Here is a 24853-nt window from a genome sequence, read left to right as displayed (position 1 = left end):
CCACACCCACTTTAAGCTTCTCTGGCAGAGCTTTCCTATGGCAGCGTTATGTCCATGCACTTTGGGGTTGACTCTCACCCATAGCACAAATTCTTTGTTAGTGGTCAGAAGCAGTGCGCATCTGTAATATTCCAAGGGCAATATTAGTGATGTTCATATCAATGTCCCGGAACTTTCATTTCCAGCCAACAACACCTCTCTCAGTAGACTATTCTTGGACATTTCCAGGCCTGGGATGTGGTTCTATGAATATCATCTTCGTGAGCTGAAATTCCCTTGCCCACACCAAGAATAAATAACACTGAATGAACATCAGACACCTCAAGGTAAAAGGATCCAAAGAGCAAATGAATGAATGAAAGGTACTGGTTCAAATTGTTTTATTTCCATTTTTAACACTAGCAGGAGTCCAAAACAGATTGATATCCATGAGCATAGTTTAAATGTAACAAAGGGAGTTAAACTATATACATTAAAAAAAAAGGAAAGGGAATTTTTTCTCTATACCAACCTTTTCCTAGTGGTGCAGTTTCTGATTAGTAGAACTAAACACATCTTTTTCTCAATTTAATTTAGGATGAAGTAATAGAACTTTTATGATGAACTTCATAAACTGTCTTTAAGGAGAAAATGAATTTTAAGTGGGTGTCACCATATTTACCAGTGAACTGGCTGCATGGTCACCTTGGCTCTTTGAAGTCTGGCTATCATAAGAACTAACAAGAGCAAGTCCATGAGGCCCACAGGGAACTCGATGGCTGTGACATCCATGGGGAGGGCACACACCACACATCACAATGATGAGAGCTAATGCTCCTACCCTCTGAATCCACGTAAAAAATTATTACTCTCATTCAAACTAACTGGAAGTCAAACAGTTTAAAAAGTCAGAATGAAGACTAAAACTCTTTTCTTTTCACATAGAGGAGGGACACTCCTTCAGCTCCATTTAAAGTGAATTCTGTGCTGAGTCCCTGCTCCTTCAGAATAGTAAACTGAAAGTCAGTTATTGCTAGCAAAGCTCCAGTGGTCCCTTTCCCACCTCAAAGATGTTTCACACAAAAAGGCTATAGAAGCCATCTGAGGAAGTAGTGTGGAGGTGGAGGCAGGCTGGCACTGAAGACCTATCCTCTACAAGCCACCCTGTGCCTGGTGTCCCCAGGGGCAATTTACCACCTCACTGCCTCTGAGAGCACCAATGGCTCCCATACATACGGAGTGGAGCAGAGATTATTATGTGGTCCCATGGGGAGGAAGAGATACCATGCTTTGCTGACCAAAACCTACAGAGCAGTCAAAAATCTAGAGGATCAAAGCCCAACTGGCCAGAAGAGCAGCTTTGGAAATATCTATCTATTCAAGGGGCATGGGAAAACCAGGGTAGTGGCAGGTTGAGTAGGGCAACACCTCTGAAACACGGGCAACAGTGACTTGGGCAAAAGCATGGAAGTGAAGAGCTGATAAGGCCACTGTTACTGCTACCACCTCCTGCTATCTATGCTCAGGCAGACATTAGGCAATGGGAACTGAAAAACTGATGGTTGGAGCACACAGGACATACCTTAGCAGAAAAGAGAGGATACTAAATACTTGTCCTATTGGCCTTGAATGTTCTGTGCCAGGCAAAGAACTCTGGAGCATGTGTAGGGTTCCTGAGAACAGTTGGTGAACAGAGATGGGGTGGGATGGGCACTGCTCCCATAGGCAACACTGGGCTGAGGACACTAGCAGTGCTACATCTTCCGGATTGCTGAAGAGCAGGTGAAGAACAGGCTTTATTGCACTTTCTCATTCTTAGGAAACATGGTTGCCCTGCAGAGGGTCTCTTGATTTGCAGAAAACACTGCACATCAATGATAAGGTGCAGGCAGAATCACAGGTCACCTCTGCTCTAAAAGAAAAATAAAAGTCCACCAGCTGGACTTTTCAGGGACAGCTTCTGTACTGGGATCCTTGGGCTGGATGGACTGTGTCTGGCCAGGTCACTGTGTGGCAGGCAGAATAGCTAACTGGCAGATGCCTTGGGAAGGTTCGGCACCCAGAAGAGTTGGGGCAAACTTTCCCAACAGGGAAACTTCTTGGCCAACATGTAAGCTCCATAAAGAGGCTGGAGCCATGATAATCAAACTCCAATATGCCTGACTCCTTTTCTCCTACTCCCAGCTCAGAAAACCCAGAGGAGCAGAGATACTGAGCTGACCTGGGAGGATTCCTGGATCCTACTCCATGGTATCAAACTGGAGAAAACAAAAGGATCTAAGGGGTTGGAAAACAAAAGAGCAGTTTACATCAGACATTGATTTTTAAAGTCTTTTTGAGCTCAGGAAACTGGAGGCAGATACCATGCAGAAAGGCCAGCCTGGATGTCTGTCCATTGGTCTATCCTGAGCAGTTCTGAACATTTCATATATAAATGGGGTGGTACCGTTTATGGTTGATCTTTTTCCTACAAGTTGGGCAAGTGTTAGCATTCTTAAGGGAATCACGGAGGCACTGGCTACAGAAGACGTGGCCACATTCTGTAGAAACAATCAGGCGCCCATTCTGCACAATCTAGAAGACATTAAAAAGAAACAGCTTTAAAGTATCCCTTGTCACCAAGAACCCTAACCCAAGCATCACTGAGGACAGTGAAAACAAAGGGCAGGGTTACACCAGAAAAAGCAGAAGCAGCCTACATAACAACCTCAGAATCAAATGCTGCCTGTGTGGAAGAAACTGTCGATAAGACAGGATTTTCCCAGCTGCATCAGCACAAAGGGGTTATGGGCAACATTTACAAAAACCAGCAACTTCTAGTTAAGGCTACAGTGGGAAACATGAATTTGCAAAGGCTAAAGATGAAATGTATAGGGCCCATAACCAACTGATACAATCTCCTTTGTAATTAGCCTTTGTGATAGACAGGTGTCATATCCCACAGGAGACAAAGATCTTCCAAGTTCTTTTTAGTGAAGCAGGTAAAACCTACAGGAGATATAAGTAGGTTACTTACCTCAGAGTATCCATCCATGCAGATCGGACAACTGACAGTACCTGAGGGCCTAAAATCACAGTGCCCTGCATCAGTTTCTAAGTAAACTCAAATACTTGATTACACCCTATAAAGTAGCTTCATATATGCAGCCCATATCTTCTACCAAATCAATCCTCTCACTTCTGAGTTAAGATAGACACACAAAAAATTCGAAGATAAAATTAATAGTTTGAGCCTTTAATCCCAGCACTCGGGAGGCAGAGCCAAAACTCTGTGAGTTTGAGGCCATCCTGGTCTACAAAGTGAGTTCCAGGACAGGCTCCAAAACTACACAGAGAAACCCTGTCTCAAACCCCTATCCCCACCCCAAAAATTAATAGCTTGAAGTGTTGGGCTGGAATGGCCATGAAAAGAGGATGAGAGAGAGAGAGAGAGAGAGAGAGAACAGTCTAGACAGGTCTAGAAGAAAAGATATGGACAACAAGGCCCACCCACCTCCTCTGCCTCCATCACTCCTGCTAGTGTCACCTGGGACACAACCCGGCCACTGTGGGTATGTCTGTCTCCTGATACAGCTGTCTGTCTGTCCATTGCTCTATTCTGAGCACACAGGTGAGCCCAGCCCTGCATACCAAGTATGCTTGGCTTTTTGGCAGATACTTGTTCTAGAGCAAGAGCTTATATTATATACCTGCTGGCAAGTGCAGCATCTGTATACCCTGGCCTCCACCCAGCACAACAGGAGCAGAGCACATTACCTGAGTCCTGCAGCTCCTTCATCCTTGGCGCTTCGAGGAGTATGGGTAGTCACATACACATCTTTGTCCCTAGACAGTTCCTCATCATCACTGCTTACCACACAGCTATCAGCATGGTCTTGGCGCAACCTCCTCCCATTTCTTCTTGGTCTTCTCCTTTCTAAGGAAAAAGCCACATTTTCAGCCATCTTCACCATCCTACCCCTACTGTCTCAGAAGACCCTCCCTCCCCTTGAAACCTCCAGAGAGAAACTCCCACCGTACAAGCTCCACCCCCAGAAGTCCTGCCCAGGAGCAGAGGCTACTCGTTTGCCTTCTCAGGAGAAAGCTTAGTCCCCAACATCATGGGCAGGAGATTTTCAGTAAAGCCAACAGGTCTAACCAAAGCCTGCAATGCTACGGCATTTATTCACAACAATTTTCTTTAAACCCAGGGGAAAAGGAAAATGAAACTACTCACCTTCAACAATCTGAAGAGGGGGGAGAAAAAGAGAGTGTTATAAACATTCTGACATTTTAACTGATAAAACACACATCTTGCTTCTAATATATATATGTCTGACTCTCAAGAATCCCGTGTAATTCTCCAGACCAATGTCTCCTATGAGCTAATATGCTGCATCTTACCCAGCCCATAGCTGGGAGCCTGTAAGACCAGAGGTTGGGTTATTGTCTGGAGGAAGAAGCTACATTCTGCTCACAAAAACAGAGGCCTAGCTCATCTTACTGGGCTGAGTCAGAAAACAATCAGCAATGCTCACTGCACCTTCGGCCAACACGGCAAATGCCAATGAAAGAACCGTTGCAGGGTTTGTGCTACTGGATGGTATACTACTTACTTTCACCTTCAAAGTGCTGGATTAGAGGTATCTGTCACCACACCCAGTTTGTACACTGACGATTTCTGCCAGTTCAACTCCAGTCAGTGCCATACTGTGCATAAGGTGAACATTCAAGCCACAGGAGAAATGGCTGAATGGTTTCCTTTCCTTTTCATCACACAGGATGCACCATTTTTTCTTTCTTTCTTTCTTTCTTTTCTTTTCTTTCTTTCGTTTTTGTTTTTTCGAGACAGGGTTTCGCCTCTGCCTCCCAAGTGCTGGGATTACAGGTGTAAGCCACCACCACCGGGCGAAAGCACCATTTTTGAAAAGAGCAAACTGTGAATGCCCCAGTGTCCTCTCCTATGCCACACTCTCATACCCTCCACTTGGACTCCTTTGCAGCAAAAATTTTGGCCCTAGTCAGCTGTGGTGGTGCAAGTCTTTCATACTAGCACTCAAGAGGCAGAGGCAGGTGGATCTCAGTGAACTTGAGGCCAGCCTGGTCTACAAAGTGAGTTCCAGGACAGCCAGCACTATAAAGAGAAACTCTGCCTCGAACCCCCCCCCCCCAAAAAAACCAAACCAAACCAAACCAAACCAAAAAGATCAGTGGAAGCGTACTTTCATAGCTTGTGTAGAGCCCCCAAATTCAATTCCCAGTTAGTATGAGGGATGCTCACTGCTTATATTTTAAAATTCCTCTTAACTCTTTGAGTCTTTGGACTCATCTAAGAGTTGGAACAACACACAAGAATCTGCTTACAGTTTAAGTCTTAACAGGGCTCAGGACGCATCGAAAGTTCCCCCTAATCAGGTGTTCAGGAGGTCCTATTCTAGATATAAAAAGGCCACACTTAGGCTTAACCAGGGTACTCAATGTGTCCGCTCTAATAGCTTTTGGTGGAATCAGCAAGTTCACTTCAATGACCCACCTCTTACTATGCTCCAGTAGGAGTCTAAGGTCAACCTGAAGATAGTTCAGAATCCCTAACATATATGCTCGTCCATGTCTTTAGTTAATAATTTAATGGCCCTTGATGATTCATTACAATCAACAAATGGAGATCGACTGGGGAAAAGATCTACCAAATACAGACAATTCTTTTATAGCTAGAACAAGCATGAGGTAATTTCTCTAAGAAATCCAATACTAACTCTGAAACAAGAACCCAAGCCTCCTGTCTCCACCCTGTATTGTTGGAATTTTCTACAACTTCCTGCCCATTCAGTCACTGTCAGGACAGTTCCCTTGTCACTACTACTCCTATTCCAGGCTCACTCAAGGACTCCACTCATTGCCATCCTTACAAAGTTTCAATAGGTTAATCTGGAGTAGGGCAGTGCCAGATTAGCATGGAGCCTAAACCAAGGATGTAGAAAGGCAGGAAAGCCCAGGGAAGAAACCTGTGTAGCAAGAGCAGTCTAGACAAAGGCATGGAAGGGAAAATGGCGATTTGACACCCAGCAGAAGACCAATGTCTTCTTGGAGGTAGAATCCCAGCTCCCTTGTCAGGACCTGGCCTGGTACATTATGGGTAGATGTTGAGTTGTTAAGGAAAGGGATTTGGGGCTTTCTGAGCCCTTTCCCTGGTTTACCAGCCCACTTCCATCCTCAGGAATACTTTCCTTCAATAAACTGTGTCTATTTCTATTACTTTGACATAGGGGAAGAGAGAGGAAGAAAAAGGATTTGGTGCCACTTTCCAGCATTAGCAACTGGAATGTAGCTTTAGCTAAGGTACTCAATTATGCTCTTTACAGAACTTCAGGAAGTTGACAGGAACTAACAACAAAGTCAATGCTTTCACAGGAGGCCACTTACAATTAAACCTGTTCCTGTTTATTTCCAACAGTTCTAGTCCATTTCCAGAAGAGCCATTGGTTACATGGGAGCCAATGTCCCTGAATCCACCAATCTTCGTGAGGATACCAGAGATGACATCAGGACAACCGAGGGATTTCTAACTAAAACCATACTATCTCTTCTCTGGCAGCTCCATGCTATGTTTTCATTTTCCCTTAGCTACATAACCCAGGAACACTGCCCCTCAAGTGTTCAAGACCAGAGGCAAGCACCTGGCTCCTGGTTAACCACATCTTCATTTTGTTTCTTTCCGGAGACACAGGGTTTCTCTGTGTATCTTGGCTGTTTTGGAACTCACTTTGTAGACCAGGCTGATTTTGAACTCATAGAGATCTGCCTGTCTCTGCCACCTGAATGCTGGGATTAAAGGTATGTGCCATATCTGGCTTCTGTATTGCTTCTCAGTAAAACCTTTCTTTAAACAAATTAGGAAACAACGTGACATGTCTTTGTTCTGGCAGTTTGTTGCTAGGTACTCAGAATTTCAAACCTCAGTTTGAGACAAGTGGAAGATTAGATTACTAACACTTCTGTTCCCTGTCTGCTGTCCTTTCTAAGTACCAACTGCTACACACTTGTCCAATGCTATCCAAGGTGGCTCAACCTCTATTCCACAGCTTCAGTTCTGGCATACTGTAATCAAACTTGTCCTTAAGATGCTCATCAATTAGTTGACCAGATCCCACATGGAGGTAGGATGTACACGTATGTGTAGGGGTGTTCCAATACTATGGAATAGATCTATCAGAAGTAACTTCTAATAACCCTGACCAGACTAGGCTTTAGTTCTAGCAGGATATACATGGAATACATAGTCTCTCAAGTTCTGTCCTCCCTGGAGTCATAAAAGAGCTGTGGCAGCAGGTGTACATAGACTAGGTAGCTGTTTTCCCGGGAGTCATGACTAGTGACTATTTCTGAAACCCAATGGCAGCACAAAGTCAATATTCCCAATTCCCTTCAGGTCAGAGGTATAAACATACTGCTAACTACTGCACTTCATGCAAGGCAAGGCACCCTAACAGGTCTCTCTTAACACAATATAGCACCAACACTGGCAGCTTATCCCATTTCAAAGAGGTATGTCCAGTGTACACATTTCAAACTGTGGAACTAGGATTGCTGCCACGGAAAGCTCAAAAGTCAAGCAGATCTAGTCCACAGGGGACAAGAGCCACAACAGGTGCTTTTCCTGACACATGTATCATTAGGGCTCCCGTTACTAAATACAGGACTTTCCCTTCACAATTACTTGATGTGTATGGATGTTTTGCCTTCAGTGTTCCTGATGCCAACAGAGCCCAGAAAAGGGCACTGATAACTGAACCCAGGTCCTCTGGAAAAGCAGGCTCCTTAACCTCTGAGCCATCTCTCTAGTCACTTTCACAATCTTTCTAACCCTGACCAGTAACCCAGGCTTCAGATGCAGATATGGGTCAGGGACTCCTGCCCAAACCAGCCAACTTCCCCTCAACTGCTTACCACGACAGAATCATTGTGAGTCAGGTCCACAACCACAGGCTCCAAAGATTCACAGGTGAGGTCCACGATTTCATCTCCAGCTTCAAAATAAAGCAATTCAACAAGTATTAGGTTAGGGCTGCCCTCCTCAGGCTTGGTCCACATTACAAACATGGTATAAACCTGTGTCAAAGGATGAAATCCCAACACACACAATACAAAAAACATCCAGACCAATTCCCTTTCAAAAATGATAACCAAGCGCCTCACCAGCATTTTAAGTGGGTAATATGGACTTACTGAGGTCCAGAGGTGTACATGTGGGGACAAATGTCTGAGTGGTTTCATCCTACCCACACAATCATGCTCAGGCATCACAATTTCATTAATTAGGGAAGGCATGCAAAAACCACTTACAACTATTTTTTCCTGATTGTTATTAGTATAAAAAAATATGAAGAGGGTTGGGGGTTTAGCGCAGTGTAGAGCGCTTGCCTAGCAAGTGCAAGACCCTGGGTTCGATCCTCAGGTCTGATCCAAAAAAAAAAAAAAAAAAAGTTTATTTAGATCCCATCCCCCACAGGGTTTCTCTGTGTAGCTCTGGCTCTGGCGTCTTTCCTGGAATTCACTCTGTAGACCAGGCTGGCCTGGAACTTGGAGATCCGCCTGCCTCTGCCTCCTCAGTGCTGGGATTAAAAAGTGTGCGCTGCCACCACCGCCTGGTGAGGTTTAGGTTTTATAAACAGTGTAACACACTCTAACTTGTTTTATCTGCTTCTGCTTGTATTAAATTTCCCAGTGCTAGGTGTAGTGACACACACCTTTAATACTGGCCCTTCGGAGGCAGAGGCAGGCGGATCTCTGCAAGTTTGAGGCCAGTCTGGTCTACAGAGTGAGTTCCGGGATGGCCAGGGCTATACAGAGGAACCCTGTCTTGAAAAACAAAGAGGCCAAAAACCAAAAAACCCCAAAACAAACAAAAACAAAAAACTTGTCTGCCTGCCTCTTCCCTACACTTATATACACACAAAAATACAATGTCCCAATTGCCTCTCATTCTTCATGAAAACGAATGGCTACTACTTAATGATCCATAGACCATAATTTATGTATGAGTCATTCTTTTTTGGCAGATACAACTGGCTCTTCCAAAGGAAACACCCTAATGGGATGCCTGTGTATACCACCTCGCAAAGGTGACAGAACTTCCAACAGCATGACAAGTGCATCACTGGAAGCAGCTAGACCCTTCTAAACCCTGAGATTAAGTCCACATGTGTGTTTAGTGTTAGGTCAAAAAGACCTCCTTTGGGAATTGAATTCCAGAGCCCTAAATCTGTAGGTGAAGAGTAAGGGTTCTGAAAGATTCACTGTGAGAAATCCAACTGAGACCAAACAGAAAACACCGAGAAGTCCAAGAAACCTATCTTGCAGGAAGTAGCTTCTTTTTAACTCTAAGATGGTTGAAAAGTTCCTATTCCCTGGTACACACATTGTATAACCCCTTCGCCGTTTTTCTTTGTAGTAGTGCTAAGGGTTGAACAAGGGCTTTGCACATTAAACAAGTGCCCTACCACAATGATCTGTATCTACAGCCCACTGCTTCTCTTTAAATTATCAGTTTTTGGAGCAATGAGGTGGAGGCACGTGTCTTTAAACCCAGTACTCGGGAGGCAGGGGCAGGTGGATCTCTCTGAGTCAAGGCCAGCCTGCTCTACAAAGCGAGTTCCAAGATAGCCAGGACTGTTATACAAAGAAACCGTCTCAAAACAACAACAATATTTAAAATATCAGTTCTTGGGCTTGAGTTATAAAAAATAACAGAGCAAAGGGGTTTGATCCAAGCTCTCTGACACTTTCCTGAATAGGCAAGAGAAAAAAAAACCTATCTGGCCTCTTCCCAAACCAAGCTCTAGTAATGATAGCTCTATTGACAAGCTTGTCTTCTTTAGGAAGTTTTGTCTTAATGAACACCAGAAGAGGAAACTCAAGTATTTCACAAAGCTAAATAAACAGGGTGAAGTAGCTGAGCCAAGTGGTTACTTCAAAACCCATGAAGAGACCACAATACCAAAGAGGTCAGAGCTTTACTCATTGTAGCTATAAGCTGCATAGGTAAGTCTAAGATTATATATACATACATATAAAGAAAGTGCAAGAGCTTCCAACAGCCAACATTTGCATGGTACAATCTGCCACACACAGTCCCAAGGGTTTTATGGCATAAATTCAACTTGCCCTATATACTAACATTTTTCCCCATCACAGAGGCCCAGAAAATGTGACCTGGGGCTAGAGAGATAGTTCAGGGGTTATGAATACTTACTACTCTTGTAAAAGACTCAAGTTCAGTTCCCAGCACCCACAGGGCAACTCACAACCATCTATAAACTCTAGTTCCAGGGAATATGATGACTTCTGGCCTCTGTGGGCACAAGGCACACATGGAGTGCACAGACATACATAAAAATGGGTGGTGGGGGTATGACTCTCCATGAAGCCTCACAGTGGGCATTAATAAACACAAACTGGGTCCAATCCACATGTTTACCAACTATACCATACTGTCTCTATTATTACACACTACAGTCCAGTATTCCTGTTTCTTACCAGTTTCCACGAGTTCTATGGGTTCTGCTTCCAAGGAAATCTCAGGGGTTGAAGTTGTTTCCCGAGTTCGCTTCTGGGTTTGTCTAGAACCTACTGTTCCACCACGCCGCTTTCTTTGAGGGTTTCTCTAAGGTCATCAAGGAAAAGAAGCAGTTGCATGAGCTCTAGACTTGATAAGAGTTTCAGGAAGGTTTTATAAACAGCATGAAAGTCAACAGGGGTTTATAAACAGAAAAAAAAGTCAACAGGGGAACGGTTTCATTTGTCCACGTGGGCAGACGGATGGACACGGGGACACACACACACACGGACACACACGGACACACACACACGGACACACACACACACGGACACACACACACGGACACACACACACACGGACACACACACACACACGGACACACACACACACGGACACACACACACACGGACACACACACACACGGACACACACACACACGGACACACACACACACGGACACACACGGTGCAGTATCCCACACACTACAAAACTTGAAGCTTCTCTGAAGCACAGGGAGAAAAAGAAATCCAGTACTTTTTGTTGTTTCACCTTGCTGTGTAGCCCTGGCTGTTCCAGAACTGAGATCTGCCTGTATCTGCCTTCAGCGTGCTAGGAGTAAAGGTTTGTGCCATGCCCATCAGAATGCTATTTTTACACCTGATAAGAAACTTTTATTGTTCCAAAACACTTGCTCTGAATTTGAACCATCTATGTAACCTTGAAGAAGGTACTGTCGTCAGTAAGGACTAAAGGGTAAAGGACCTTTAGACCACACAGCTCTTATCAATCACCTTTAATTCAACACTTTGGGAGACAGGTAGGAGGAGTTTGAACGTGAGTTCAAAAGCACCCTGGTCTATAGAGCAAGTTCCAAGCCAGACAGTGCTATACGCTGACATCCTATCTCAATCAATAAGTAATAATAATAATAATAAAAAACAAGCTCCAGGAGGTGGTATTGCATGTCTTTGAACCCAGCACTCCCAGAGGCAGAGGCAGGAAGACCTCTGTGAATTCAAAGCCAGCCTGGTCTATAGAGCTAGTTCCAGGGCAGCCAAGGCTGGAGAGATGGCAATTCCTGGCACCCTACAACTGTCTGTAATTCCAGTTCCAAGGGATCCGACACCTTCACACAGATATTCATGCAGGCAAAACACCAATGTATATAAAATAAAAATTAGAAAAAAGAAAATAAACCAACCAACCAAAAAAAAAAAAAAAAAAAACCCCCAAAAAAAAAACCCCAAAACAAACACCAAAACAACAAAGCAAGCAAGTAAACAAAACAAACAAATCCAATTCTGTTTTACAAACCCATGTATGGTCACGTAACTGAATGGGGGGGAGGGTAGGCCATGAAAAAAATCTTGCAACAGCAATGTTTTCTGAACCTTCAAAGACCAAAAATTAATTCGAAACCAAATGCATCAAGAACTGATATTTCTCACGGGGCAGTGTTGGCGCACGCCTTTAATCCCAGCACTCGGGAGGCAGAGGCAGCGGTTCTCTGTGAGTTCGATGCCCGCCTGGACTACAGAGTGAGTTCCAGGAAAGGAGCAAAGCTACACAGAGAAACCCTGTCTCGGGGAAAAAAAAAAAAGAACTGGTATTTCTCATATCACCTGCCCATTTTGCATCATATGACTTCACTATAGCTTTGGTTCTGAACACATAACTCATACACTTTATACTGAACACAATGACATGCCACACAATGCCAACATCACCTATTAGATCTAGGATTACTGTTATGTTAAAAATTAGTGTTTTTACTGTACATCGTACATGTATTTTTATTCTTACAGAAACAGAATGGTTTAATTGCAAACAAGACTTATAGCATCTTCCTATCATTATTCTTCAGCATATAATTACCAAACCAGTAAATCCATAGATTACACTGCTCTAGTATGTTTGATTTTTTTCTTTGTTCATTTTTTTCTTTTTCTCCAGACAAGGTTTCTGTATGTAGCCCTGGCTGCCCTTGAACTCAGAGATCGTCCTGACTTTGCCTCCTGAGTGCTGGGACTAAAGGGGTACACCACCACCTGTATGTCTTGACTTTTTTTTGAATTCCTGTTTAACAGGCATGATGGCACACGCCTTTAGAACTACAGAGGCAGAGTCAGGTGAATCTTTGAGCTCCAGGCTAGCCAAGGATACATATAAGACCTTGCCTCAAAAATAAATGTTTAAAAAATTTTAAACCCCGGGTTGGGGATTTAGCTCAGTGGTAGAGCGCTTGCCTAGGAAGCACAAGGCCCTGGGTTCGATCCTCAGCTTAAAAAAGACAAAACAAAACAAAAAACTTTAAACCTCTATGTAAATTAATCTGAGTTTCATTAAAAAAAAAAAAAGATAATCAAATCAATTCTGGTTTGGGATTAGGACAGAATTCCCAACGATTCTGAAATGGCCTTAAATACTATATTTATTTGAAGCGGCATTCTTAGAAATGTTGATCATAAAATCAAAATACTAGCTGGGCATGCTGGCACACGCCTTTAATCACAGCATTTAGAAAGCAGAGCTAAAAAATTACCAAAGATGTTATATGTCCTATAGTATATAAAACATTCGGGTGACAACCACAACTACTACTGTTTCTGGGATTGCCATTTTATAACTGGTTACTACAGCTAGCACAGTGGAGACCCTGGCAGCAAAAGTAGCTACCACAGTTAGTTAATCTTTCATTCTATCGGGCATGACAAATTTAAATCAACAGTTAATTACATTTCGATTGGCTTTGAAAGTTATAAATTTACAAACTCAAGTTCCATTTGCTTTTGGGATACCATCTTACAAGGACTCCAATTTGCAGTAAAGCTCGTTAAGGAAGGGAATGGCTCAGTTGCCTTTAGCCTACCAGCTATGGGTGGGTTAAGACTTCTGTTGGTCTTTTCTGTGTTGAACACACAGATTGCAAGCCCAGTGCCATTTAGAGATCTTTGACAACAGTTAACTCTGAAGCTCTCACACGATTGAGCCTGTACGATAATGAATATTCTGAGTTGGGTAATGCCTGGGGGGTGCTCACCAACCTAAGACAGAACGCCCGTGTGGCCTGGACAGGTGACTCCATGACGGGTAAGGTGACTTGCTGACATCCCTTGCAACCTAAGTCAGAAGCTCATTTTTGGTAAAAGGGGGGGACCTATAGGGCCCTGGTCCCCATTTTGGATAACTGTTGCCTTGCTTGCTGACTTTGACCTTGATATCCTCCCTATGCTAATTCCCTGTGATATTTCATCCTCCTGAATGCTTAAGGGAAGTTCCCTGTCTGTGTATCCTGCATATTGGGCATTAACAGCTTAGACGCAAGATTGTAAAACATTGGAAGCTAACTTCTGCCCTTCTGCCCTCCGGAGTTTTCTTCCCACTGTGCCTGTATTTAAGACCTCCTCCCTCCTTCAATAAACGGCACTTGGCATTCAAAAAAAATATAAACAAAAGCTTCAAACAAACAAAACAAAAAACATTCAGTCAACTTTACTTTTTCTTTTTCTCTCTCTCTTTTTTTTTTTTTTTTTACTTTTTTTCTTATAGACTAGGCTGGGCTCTGTCTTCCAAGTGCTGGGATTAAAAGTGTGAACAACATGCCCAGCTAGTAATAGTCATTCATTATTTATTTTTCCCCATTTTACATATATGAATATTTTGCCAGCATGCACATCTTTCTGTGGACCACTTCCAGGCCTGTGAAGGCCAGAAGAGGACACAAGACCTTCTGAATTGGGAGTTATAATTCTGAGGTGCCACTGAACCCAGGCCCCCTGGAGGAACAGCAAGTGCTTGTAGCCATATGCCTAGACCCAGTTTTTTGTTTGTTTTTTTTTCTGAGACAGAGTTTCTCTGTGTAGTTTTGTGCCTTTCCTGGAAGGCTATAGCCAAGGATGGCTCGAACTTACAAAGATCCACCTGCCTCTGGAATTAAAGGCATGTACCACCACCACCCAGCTTTTTTTTTTTTTTTTTTGAGACAAGGTTTCTGTGTGGATCTGGCTGTCCCGGAACTCTGTAGATCAGGCTGGCCTCAAACTCAGAGGAGTCAGTTCCCTCTTTTCACGTGAGTCCTAGGAATCAAACTTGTCAGAAAGGGCCCTTTATCAACTGAACCGTTTCACAGGCCTGTAAATAGCAGTTAAAAAACAGAGGCTTTTCTTTGTCTCTCTACTCTATTATTTTTTTTTAACTTTTTTTTTTTTTTCAAAAGTCTGAGTAGGTGTGTGTATGTATGCATACTATATGCATGCCTGGTGCCCATAGAGGTCAGCAGGTGACAGATCACCTGGATCTGGAGTTACAGGAGGTGTGAGCCACCTGGAACTGGAGTCCTCAGAAGAGTAGCAGGAGCTTCCTAACCCCAAATTTATCTTTCTAGCCCTTAGATGTGAGACCATTATCTCTCATTAAACCTGGTGTTTATTGTTTCTCCTAGATTGGCTTATCAGTATGCCCTTGGGATCAAGCCTCCTCCTTCTCTAAGGACTGAGGATGTATGCTATCCTGTCCAGCTTTTTGTGGGTGATGGGGACCCAAATTCAGGTCTTCATTCTCACATAGGAAGCTTATTCACTGAGGCGTCTCTGCAGCCCTAGAGTCTGATCTCACTATACAGTTGAGTATGGCCCTGAACTTGAAACTCTGATCATCTTGCCTCCATTATCAATGGATTATAGATGTATCCAAGACTATTTACTTGGATTATACATAGGTGCATACCAAAACAGATGTTTTTCAGTTCTGCTGGGAAATGTAATGCAGAGCCTTTTGCATAAGCAATAGAGATACATCCTCAGCTATTTTTATTTATTTTATTTTTAGAGACAGAGTTACTGTGTAACCCAGACTATGCTTAACTTTCAGTCTTTGTATCTCAACTTCTCATTATAGGGAACTGGAGGCCAGTTCTGTAACAGACAAAACAGTTAACTCATGTTGGTAATAAAATTTACAAGAAAACTTACTGTGCTCATTGTGCTCGCTGGCTTCAATCCACAAAAAAGGAAGTGATATACACCAAGGTTTATGGGGAGGTGGAATGTTCTCAATCTCTCATGCCCACTGAATACTCATCTTGTGGCTTACAATCTGGAGCCAATTAGATGTCCAGTATTTCCAAATTCTGAAAAACAAAGATACCCACTTGATAAATGTTGCTATTTGCACTGCTGAAGACAAAGTTCACACATGTACATAACACCACACACAGAAAATTACCAGTCTTTTCTATCACCTGGATGCTCTGCTGAACATTTTATATAATTTGCACCTTTACCCTACATTCATTTTAGGAAGAAATAATTCCTGATGAATATAGAACTGACTATGTAATTCCAAAGTGTACTACCCACACTATCACACCATTTTCTGCCCAAGCTCCTTTTTGAACAAAAGGCTTCCTGTATTCTACCACTGAGCTATACTACTGCAGACCTTTCTGATCTCCTTTCTGGTGGCTTCAAATGTAGCAAAATGATTGACTCTAGGGGAAGGAGAAGTTTTAGCTGCTTAACTAGAATACACTGACCAGCTCCTTGGCAGGAGCAGAGAGAGCTCTCGAAGCCAGCGAGTCTCCTTGTCTTGTTATTTCACCACCCTTCTAAGGATCTGAGGGACCAAGGAGATAGCCATTGTTTCCAAGTCTCCCAGCATACAATGCAGACCACAGAATAGTCCCAGACCCACTGTAATTGCTGGATCCCCATGTACATTTTTGCTTCTGGTTTTAGGAAGTATCTTACATATCCATGAAATGTTGCTCGCTCTCAAGGGTACATCTTAATTCAGAAGACTATAACAAAAATATCTTGCTGGGCAGTGGTGGCGCACGCCTTTAATCCCAGCACTCAGGAAGCAGAGACAGGCAGATCTCTGTGAGCTTGAGGCCAGCCAGGTCTACAGAACAAGCTCCAGGAACCTCATAGCTTCAGATTAAGTCAGACACAGTTTCAAAAAATAAGGCAGAGGAGCCTGGCAGCGGTGGCACACCTTTAATCCCAGTACTCGGAAGGCAGAGGCAGGTGGATCTCTGTGAGTTTGAGGCCAGCCTGGTCTCTCTACAAAGTGAGTTCCAGGACAGGCTCCAAAGCTACAGAGAAACCCTGTCTCAAAAAACAAAACAAAACAAAAACAAAAAAAACCCCAAAAACCCACCAATAATCCATTACCATCACTAGGAGCTTCCCAGGAGTTTTTTTTCACATTCCACACTACTGGTGATTATACCAACTCCATTCCAAATCTGATTCTCTTTCAGAGATAACAATGGCCGAGAGCCAGAGAACTCTAGCTATGACAGGAGCCAGTCTTAGGAATCTATCTAGAGACTAAATTTCACCAGCAAATCCAGGCAGGAAAGGGTATCCATCAGATCAGCCTGAGGATGTAGATAGATGTACCCTCACCAATCACAAAGGTTTCTGGATCATACAGATGACAGGTTTTCAGGATATTTACATTCATGTGTAAGATGAGGTGCTATCTAAGGACAATCTGTATGTCCTTCCTATTGGCCAGATTAAGGAAGTAAGTATTGTGATGAACATTTTTTTCTAAGAGATAGGGACGAGTAATAGTAAAGTCACAACCCACAACCAATAAATACCAGAATTTACATTTTGGGGGGGGGGGTGTTTTTCTCTTTCAGTGGTGAGAATGAAACTCAAGGTCTTAGCCATGCTTAACCACTGAGCTACTTCCCCAATTTCTGAGACTCTATATTTATGTGTTGCAGGATATTTGATCACACTGTGAACCCCCAGTTTGCATTATTAACTGGCACACACCTTTATCTAAGAGCTTTCTGCTTGAATATTGCAAACAAGATTAAGTAAAGTCAACCATAGATCAAGAGGCAAAGCAAGACACTAGTTGACAGGAAGTGAACATTTAAAAAAAACAAAACAAAACAAAACAAAACCGAGAGAGCAAGAGGAAGTCAGGAGGACAAATAAATAGACACACAGGAAGTAGAAGGGAGGGACACTGAGAGATGGTGAAGGAGAAAGGCCCTTTTTGGGACGTTGGTACAGGAGAAAGGTCAGCTGGGTGCTTTCTCTGCCTCTCTGAGCTAGCAGGCTTTCACCCCAGCATCTGGCTCCTGAGTCTTTAGTGGTAAAATCGAATGATTGAGAATTAATTTAATGAAAAAATGTGTGCCACGAACACAGTTTTGTTTTTGAGAAAGGGTCTATGCATGAATGGCTGGTCCTGAATTCTGAGAATTCAGAAGGCTGATAAAAGGTGTGTGCCACCATGCCTGGCCGAGAATCTATACTCTAACTGCTATGCTAAGACCAAAATTAGAGGTATTCTAGAAGAAAACTGTAACGATCTCTTAATTCCTGTTTCCTACAACACAATCCTCCAGCACCATTACCTTAGCAAGGGACCCACCATCCTTTAGTGCAAAGGAAGCCCTCAACTTGACAGGGCTTTATCTACTTTCCACCTCCCTAGTATTTTGCACATAACAGATACTCATGATAATTGACTGAAATGAGCAAATTACTTTGAGGGTGACAGTGTCCTTGCCATTAAAAGACCCAGGATGCCTGATGGTAATGGTGCACTCCTTTAATTCCAGCACTTGGGAGGCAGAGGCAGGAGGATCTCTGAGTTGGAGGCCAGCCTGGTCTACAGAGCAGATCCAGGACAGGCACCAAAACTACACAGAGAAACCGTGTCTTGAAAAACACCACCACCACCACCACCACCACCACCCCTGCCCTAAAAAGTGTAGTGTCCTTCTACAAGTGTTAACTGGAAGACACAATTAACTATGATACTGTAAGCTTCTTGATTGTGGAAATGAACCTTAGATAGTCTGCCACATTCAAATTAATGTGAAGTGGAGGGCAGTAAATGCCTGCAGAATCAGACCCACCGAAATGTGGCTCTTAAAGTATCTTTTGAAACTTAGTTCAGCTGGGTTTAATTTTCTGATTTTTTTCCTGCTATTTTTCAAAGAAGCTGTGTATAGTAAACTCAATTTCCTACTATGTATAAAGTGTTCCTATTATATCAATACCACTGGAAGAAATATGAGTCAAACCAGCATTTTAAGTAGAACTGCATTTCACTTTCAGGCACCCTAGATGTCATCACTCTAGGCTCTTTTCTATGACAGTGCCATTAACAGTTGGGAGACAGAGACAGGCAGACCTCCGAGTTTGAGGCCAGCTGAGGATACACAGTGAGATCCTATCTCAGAATAAATAAATTTAAAACTGTTGTATGTACATGGGAGAGGTACACATGTTATAGTATATAAAGTCAAGAGGATAACTTTGTGGATTTGGTTCTTCCTTCCACCTTTACAAGGTATTACTAGTCTTGGTAGACAACTTGACTACATCTGGAATTATTAAATCCCAAATGGCTTGCGTATACCTTCCAGGAATTTTTTTATTAAATCATTTGACATAGGAAGACCCACTTCTAATCTAGATCTTTGAGGAGGGAAGACCCACCTTTTGTTTTGTTTTTCAAGACAGGGTTTCTCTGTGTATAGCTCCGGCTGTCCAGGAACTCACTTTGTAGATCAGGCTGCTGGCCTTCAACTCACTGAAATTCAAATGCCTCTCTCTGTCTCTTGAGTTCTGGGATTAAAGGTGTTTACCACCACTGCAAGGTTACACCTCCTAAATTTAATAAGCCTAACTCTAAATCAATCACTTACCACAGACTCCACTTCATTTAGTATACTTGGCAAAACAAAAATAAGGTTGCCATTTTTCTTCCCAATGAAATTGCATTCAAATTATATAGCTCATTAGATGCTTAGAAAAAAATGACAGATAACTGAGAAAAATTGTGGGAGAGTATTTTGTTTTGAACTTAGGGCCTGGCACATGCCAGACAAGCCATCTACCATTGCGCGTGCATGCACTCTCCTTCATTCTCTCATTTTCTCATTCTCTCTCTATATATATAGATATAGATAGATAGCTAGATATAGATATATATCAGTTATAAAGAAGAATTTGAGTTCGGATCCCAGTATCCATGAAAGAATGTGAGGCATGGCAGAGTGCTCACCTATAAATCCTATGCTGTGTGTGTATGGGGGCTGGGGGAGGAGGGGTGTGGTGAGACAGGAAGCCTACTGAGGCTTGGAGACCTGGTCTCAAGGAGTAAGATAGAGTGATGAGGCAACAGTGCTCTCTGCAAGCATTTTTACCCTACCAGACACAGAGAGGAGGTTGACTCATTTGCCCTTAACTCATTCCACAGCCCAGTCACTTGTGATCCTCTTGACTCAGGCCTCTTGAGTAGCTAGGATTACAGGCACAGGCCACCAGCTTGGCTTTTTTTTTTTTTTTTTTTTTTTGTTGGTGGGAGTGGGGGTGTTCAGATCTAGGGGGAAAATGAATCCTTTCAATATATGTAAAATTATAGTCTCTATCAGCTAAACAAAGGGACTTGGGAGTAGGATTCTTACAGGACTATCAAGTGAGTTCAAGGGCAGTCTAGACAACTTAGCAAGATCCTGACTCAAAATAAAAAAGTAAAATGAGGAGTTGGTGAGATACCACAGCATTAAAGCACTTGCTATACACAAGCCCAACAACTTCATTCAATCTGAAGTAGCAACATCAGTGGAAGGAGATACTGACTTCATAAACTTGTCTTCTTACTACCAAACATACATCGTGGCACCTGGGTGCCCTAGACCCACATCATACTCACACAATAGTATTTAGTAATAATAAATAAAAAAGACCAGAGATGTAGCTCAGTAGCAGAGTAAGCTGCCTAACATGTGTGAGGCCCTGGGTTCAATCTCCAGTCCCAACAAAACAGTATCGTTTGACTGTTCAGGACTGTAGCAAACACTATATACTCACCGAGAAACCAACTTTCCTTGGAATTAACAACTAAGTAAGCAAGCAAATAAAACTAAAACTGTTCTTGAGACAATTCTCAGGTAGCCCTGGCTTGCCTCAAGCCCAAATAGAGCCCAAGATGACCTTAAATTCCTGGTTCATCTGACTCTACCTCTGAAGGACTGGAATCACAGGCACTCTTCGGGAGGCAGAGGCAGGCAGATCTCTTGAGTTCAAGGCCAGCCTGTTTCCAGGACAGCCAAGACTAAAACAGAGAAAGCCTGTCTCAAAAAAACCAATCCTGCTGCCCTCAAAAAGTAGTAAACATTGTTTTTAAAAAAGGAAGCTTTCATAAAATTATAGTTGGAAGCTCATATTTATGTAATACAAAGGCCAGGAAGACATCTTTCCACTCATTTCACATCGAACTCACAGGTAAACCCGAACCCAATTGCTTATCCATCCATTTAAAAACAAAAACAAAACACTGGGTGTATCTGGGGTGGGGTTTCCCTCTCACCATTGTCAGGAACTAGAGTTAATCTGCGTCCAAGAGCAGGCCGAAAGACCTCGAACTCTCCCTCCTTTGTGGACCTCAGTCTCCCTCACCCACTTGGGCAACCTAAACTGAGCACCAGACTGCAGAACTGAAAGCTCAAAGCGCCCACAGGCATAGACAAGTTAAAAAACAAAAGCAGAAACGCCCTTATCTGGACTCGTCCCTCTGGGGTCAAAAGGTAGACAATGGCGTCCACTACTAGTGTTTAGGATTAAGGATCAGGTTGAGTTTCCTATCCCGGTGTACCAGGGAGGGAAGAACCCCAGAGGGTGCAGGGCTGCGACAAATCTCAATCGCACGCTTCACCAACCATAGGTAGGGCAGAAAGCGGCTCCTGGAAGCTCAAACCCCATCCAGTTCCGAGGCCCGCAAGCGTCCACAACACTCTCCCAGCTTACACAGGGCCCGCCACGCGGCTTGGGTGCCCTAGCAAACTCACAGGCCCCAAGAAGGCGGGGCGGCGGCGGCGACAACACACAATGGCTGCGTCGTCAGCGGGGAACAAAAACCTTGCTCAGGTCCTCTCCAATCGGCCCGCCCAGCCAAAAAGTGTGACCTTGGACGCCTTCTTCCCCTCCTCGAACCTTAGTTTCCCTTTCCTGGTTTGCAAAAGAGGTCCGACCAGCCAGGCCGCGGGTGGGCGAGCGGCGCCCCAGATAGAGACTTCCCTATTCCCGACGCGAATGCGGCGCCGGGCTCCGACATCCGCGCGCTCTCTGGGGGCCGAGTAGGCTGAGCGGGCCCGACCCCGAGAGGCGCGGTTCCCGGCTGCCCGAACGAGCCGCGACTGGCGGGCACCGATTCCGCTGCAGGTCGAGAAGCCGCCCGCACTGCCCCGACTTTCCGCCTCCATCCTGCGAAGCCTAGTCTTACTTGGAGCTGGTGTGATCAGGCAGACGCCACGGGCCAACGCACTCGAGCAAGGACGTACCCCCTCGACCGGCCGCCGAGGAGACCCGCTCAAGCAAGACTCCACCGCCTCACCGAGACCCACTTCCGCTCGGCCGGCCCCCGGCCCGCCCTTCACAGTCCCCATTGGCCTCCGTCGCCCTTACTCCCGTGCTTTACCGGTTTAGGAGGCTCTTTTGCAATTCTATTGGGTAAGAAAACCATCCATTACCACTTTGAAATGCTCCTTCTTCCGGCCACGCCCCCGCTTGCGTGCCAGAGTTCCACTTCTCGCGAGAGCACCGCCAGTCACGCTCCTCCCGCGAGAACTTGGCGGTGTCGTTGCTGGGCCGCCGCGCGAGCTGGTCTACTGGCTCTTGAGCCGGACACTTGGCTTCTGATGTGGTTTGCCAGTGGCCTTCTGGCTGCGGCTAACATTAGGCAGTAATCCTCGCCAGGCCTTCCATGCCCATCTCAGTTTCTTCGGTCGTTGACGAGACCTACGGGAGACTGGCCCAAGGCCCCAATTTTCTAGTGATCCACCGGCAACGCCGCCTGGCTGCGCACCCCAAATGCCAGGCTCTGAGTGGGCGTGCCGGCCCCCCGCACTCTTTATTGGTCCCGTCTGGAGCCCCGAGGGTTCAGCCTAGACCTGGGAGGCGTAACTGGAGGAAATGTGAGGACTAGACGGGAAGAGAACATACAGCTAGACATGTTGTGTGCCAAAGCTGGGGGAAAGGGGAGATGTGCATGCCCAGGAACCCGCAGGCTAGCTGCCCAGTGTGCCAGGAGCGGAGGCGAGGGGTGAGGAAGGCAGAACTCGGCAGAGAACACAACTGCCAAGTACTCACTGGGACTGTACTGTCCTACAGAAGAACGGCCTGAGGAGAACCGGCCTCGGGAAAGGCCAGGGCCTGGAATTCTTGGGTCTTGGGACAGCTCATGTTGCAGAGTCCCTTCTACCTGATTCTGAAAACCAGCGCCATGATTTTAGGCGAGTCTCGGCATGGTCACACCTGGTACCAGGCATCTGTTTTACCTGCTTCTGAGAAAGAATGTGAGGGCTAACAGATAATACAAGTGCAGACTAGGCCCTCCTGGAATGCAGCAAAACAGAATGGTACTAGGAAAACAATGCTGTTTTTCTTGAGCACCTGTCCCTGAGCTAGGTTGTAGCATGGGTTTAGCAACGAGGAAACAGATCGATGGATCGATAGATGAATAGCAGCTAGAAAACAGATGGGCGGGGACCCTCAGGCTATGTGAAGATTGTCTTAAATGTAGTTGAGTTGCTTCTGCAGGGTGTAATCACCCTGGAAGGTTGATTCACATATAAGAATGACAAAGCAGATCAAAACCAAACGTTAATGTTTGTGCTATTACAATCTGACATGTAATTACAAGGGAGTTTGTCTATCAGACATACATCTGACTCCAGTATAAAATGTGTGTTTGGATGTTTTGAGCATATTTTTCCAACTGTTATAAGTGGAATAAAGAGGATTTACAAGCTTAAGAGAAATGTGGGCATTTCTAGTTTTTGAATACTTAATAAGGTGTGGGAGATCAAAACAGGAACAATAGAGCCTGTAGGCTAAGGGTTGTTTGCATAAGACATTTAAGAATAAGTTTCAGCCGGGCGGTGGTGCAAGTCTGTAATCCCAGCACTCAGAAGGCAGAGGCAGGCAGATCTCTGTGAGTTCGAGGCCAGCCTGAGCTACCAAGTGAGTTCCAGGAAAGGCACAAAGCTACACAAAGAAAAATCTTGTTGTGGAAGTGGAAGTCACACAGTATTAATCTGTATATTATTACTTGCAGGTGTTCATTGCAATGAGTTATGAATTATTGGTCTGGTTCCAGGTCTCTGGGCTGTCACTGGAGCTCCTCTTGGTTATCTGTTGTCCTGTGTCAAGGAGATCTTGCAACTTTGGGTTGGCAGATGATGGGATGGGCCAACTCATAGCCCTGGTTCTGGGTCTGAATGGTTGCTGGGTTGGCCATTCCCCTCAGCTCTCCCTCATCCTCAACACCAGGGTCAGAGCTCTTCAGCATCACCCTAGCTAGCCTAGCCTATGTAGTAAGCAGCAAGGGACTGGGCTTACAAGCTGCAGCAAGTAAGCATCTCTCATGTCCTAGGGAGGGGACACTACCAGAGAAAGATACAATGAAGAGGAAGGAACAGGGGTAAGGATATACATCATGTGAATAGGGTTTGTAAGCAGTTTACATCAGATCTAAGAAACAGGAACTACTCTTTTTTGTTTGTTTCTTTTGTTTTGTTTTTCGAGACAGAGCTTCTCTGTGTAGCTTTGGCGCCTTTCCTGGAACTCACTCTGTAGCCCAGGCTGGCCTCGAATTCCCAGAGATCCGCCTGCCTCTGCCTCCCGAGTGCTGGGATTAAAGGTGTGTGCCACCACCGCCCGGCCCAACTAAAATTTTAACTTAAAAACTAAAAAAGTAAAGGTCAGGGCTGGACATGGGGGCACATGCCTTTAATCCCAGCACTCTGGAGGCAGAGTTAAGCATATCTCTGAGTTCCAGGCCAGCTAAGGATCCTATCAAAACAAAGAAACTGGGCTGAGATGGCTCAGCTGTGTAGAGCACTTGTGCTGGGATTAAAGGCATGTGCCACATCACCTGGCCTTATTTTTTAAAGTTTTATATTTATTTATTATGTGTGTACATGTAACAGAGGACAACTTGTGTGAGCCAGCTCTCTCCTTTCACTGTGTGAAAGGATCCCAAGGATTGAACTCAAGTCACCAGGCTTAGTGGCAAGCACCTCTACCTCCTGGGTCATTTGCCAGCCTCTTTGATTTTGAGACAGTCTCTCTCTCTCTCTAGTTCAGGCTGACATGAAACTCACTATGTAGCACAGGCTAGATTAAAACTTACCCACCCAAATGTTGTGATTACAGTGTGTGCCACTATACCTGGCTTGCTGAGGATGTAGTAGAAAAAGTCAACCACAAACAACACTTTCATGCTCAGAAACTTCCCTCAAGTTTTCCTGGAACACCGTTTGTCATTGAACTTCCTGCCTCACAAATACTGCCT

At 44.4% G+C, this 24853-nt stretch overlaps 1 protein-coding gene across 1 annotated transcript; it reads right to left on the bottom strand.

The window, feature by feature from the left end:
* Nucleotides 1–363: 363 nt before the first annotated feature.
* On the bottom strand, nt 364–22065 carry Rnf4 (ring finger protein 4). Its single transcript, XM_036201188.1, has 8 exons — nt 21782–22065; nt 15487–15644; nt 10495–10621; nt 7906–7985; nt 4196–4205; nt 3736–3895; nt 2996–3044; nt 364–2553 (listed from the first exon to the last, which is right to left on the bottom strand). The coding sequence occupies exons 2-8, from the start codon at nt 15493–15495 to the stop codon at nt 2404–2406; spliced, it is 585 nt and encodes a 194-aa protein (XP_036057081.1). The 5' UTR covers nt 15496–15644; nt 21782–22065; the 3' UTR covers nt 364–2403.
* Nucleotides 22066–24853: the final 2788 nt, after the last annotated feature.

Source organism: Onychomys torridus, chromosome 10, assembly GCF_903995425.1.
Source record: "Onychomys torridus chromosome 10, mOncTor1.1, whole genome shotgun sequence".
Lineage (NCBI taxonomy): Eukaryota > Metazoa > Chordata > Mammalia > Rodentia > Cricetidae > Onychomys > Onychomys torridus.
Note: the sequence above shows the minus strand (reverse complement) of the source record. Positions and strands in the feature narration are given on the sequence as shown.

Bases quoted from the DNA above. Each gene is read 5' to 3' on its own strand.
- Rnf4 (XM_036201188.1), bottom strand. The intron at 7,986-10,494 runs GTAAGAAACAGG...TTTATTTTGAAG, and splicing joins CATAGAACTCGTGGAAACTG to CTGGAGATGAAATCGTGGAC. The intron at 2,554-2,995 runs GTAAGTAACCTA...AATGTCTTCTAG, and splicing joins GCATGGATGGATACTCTGAG to ATTGTGCAGAATGGGCGCCT.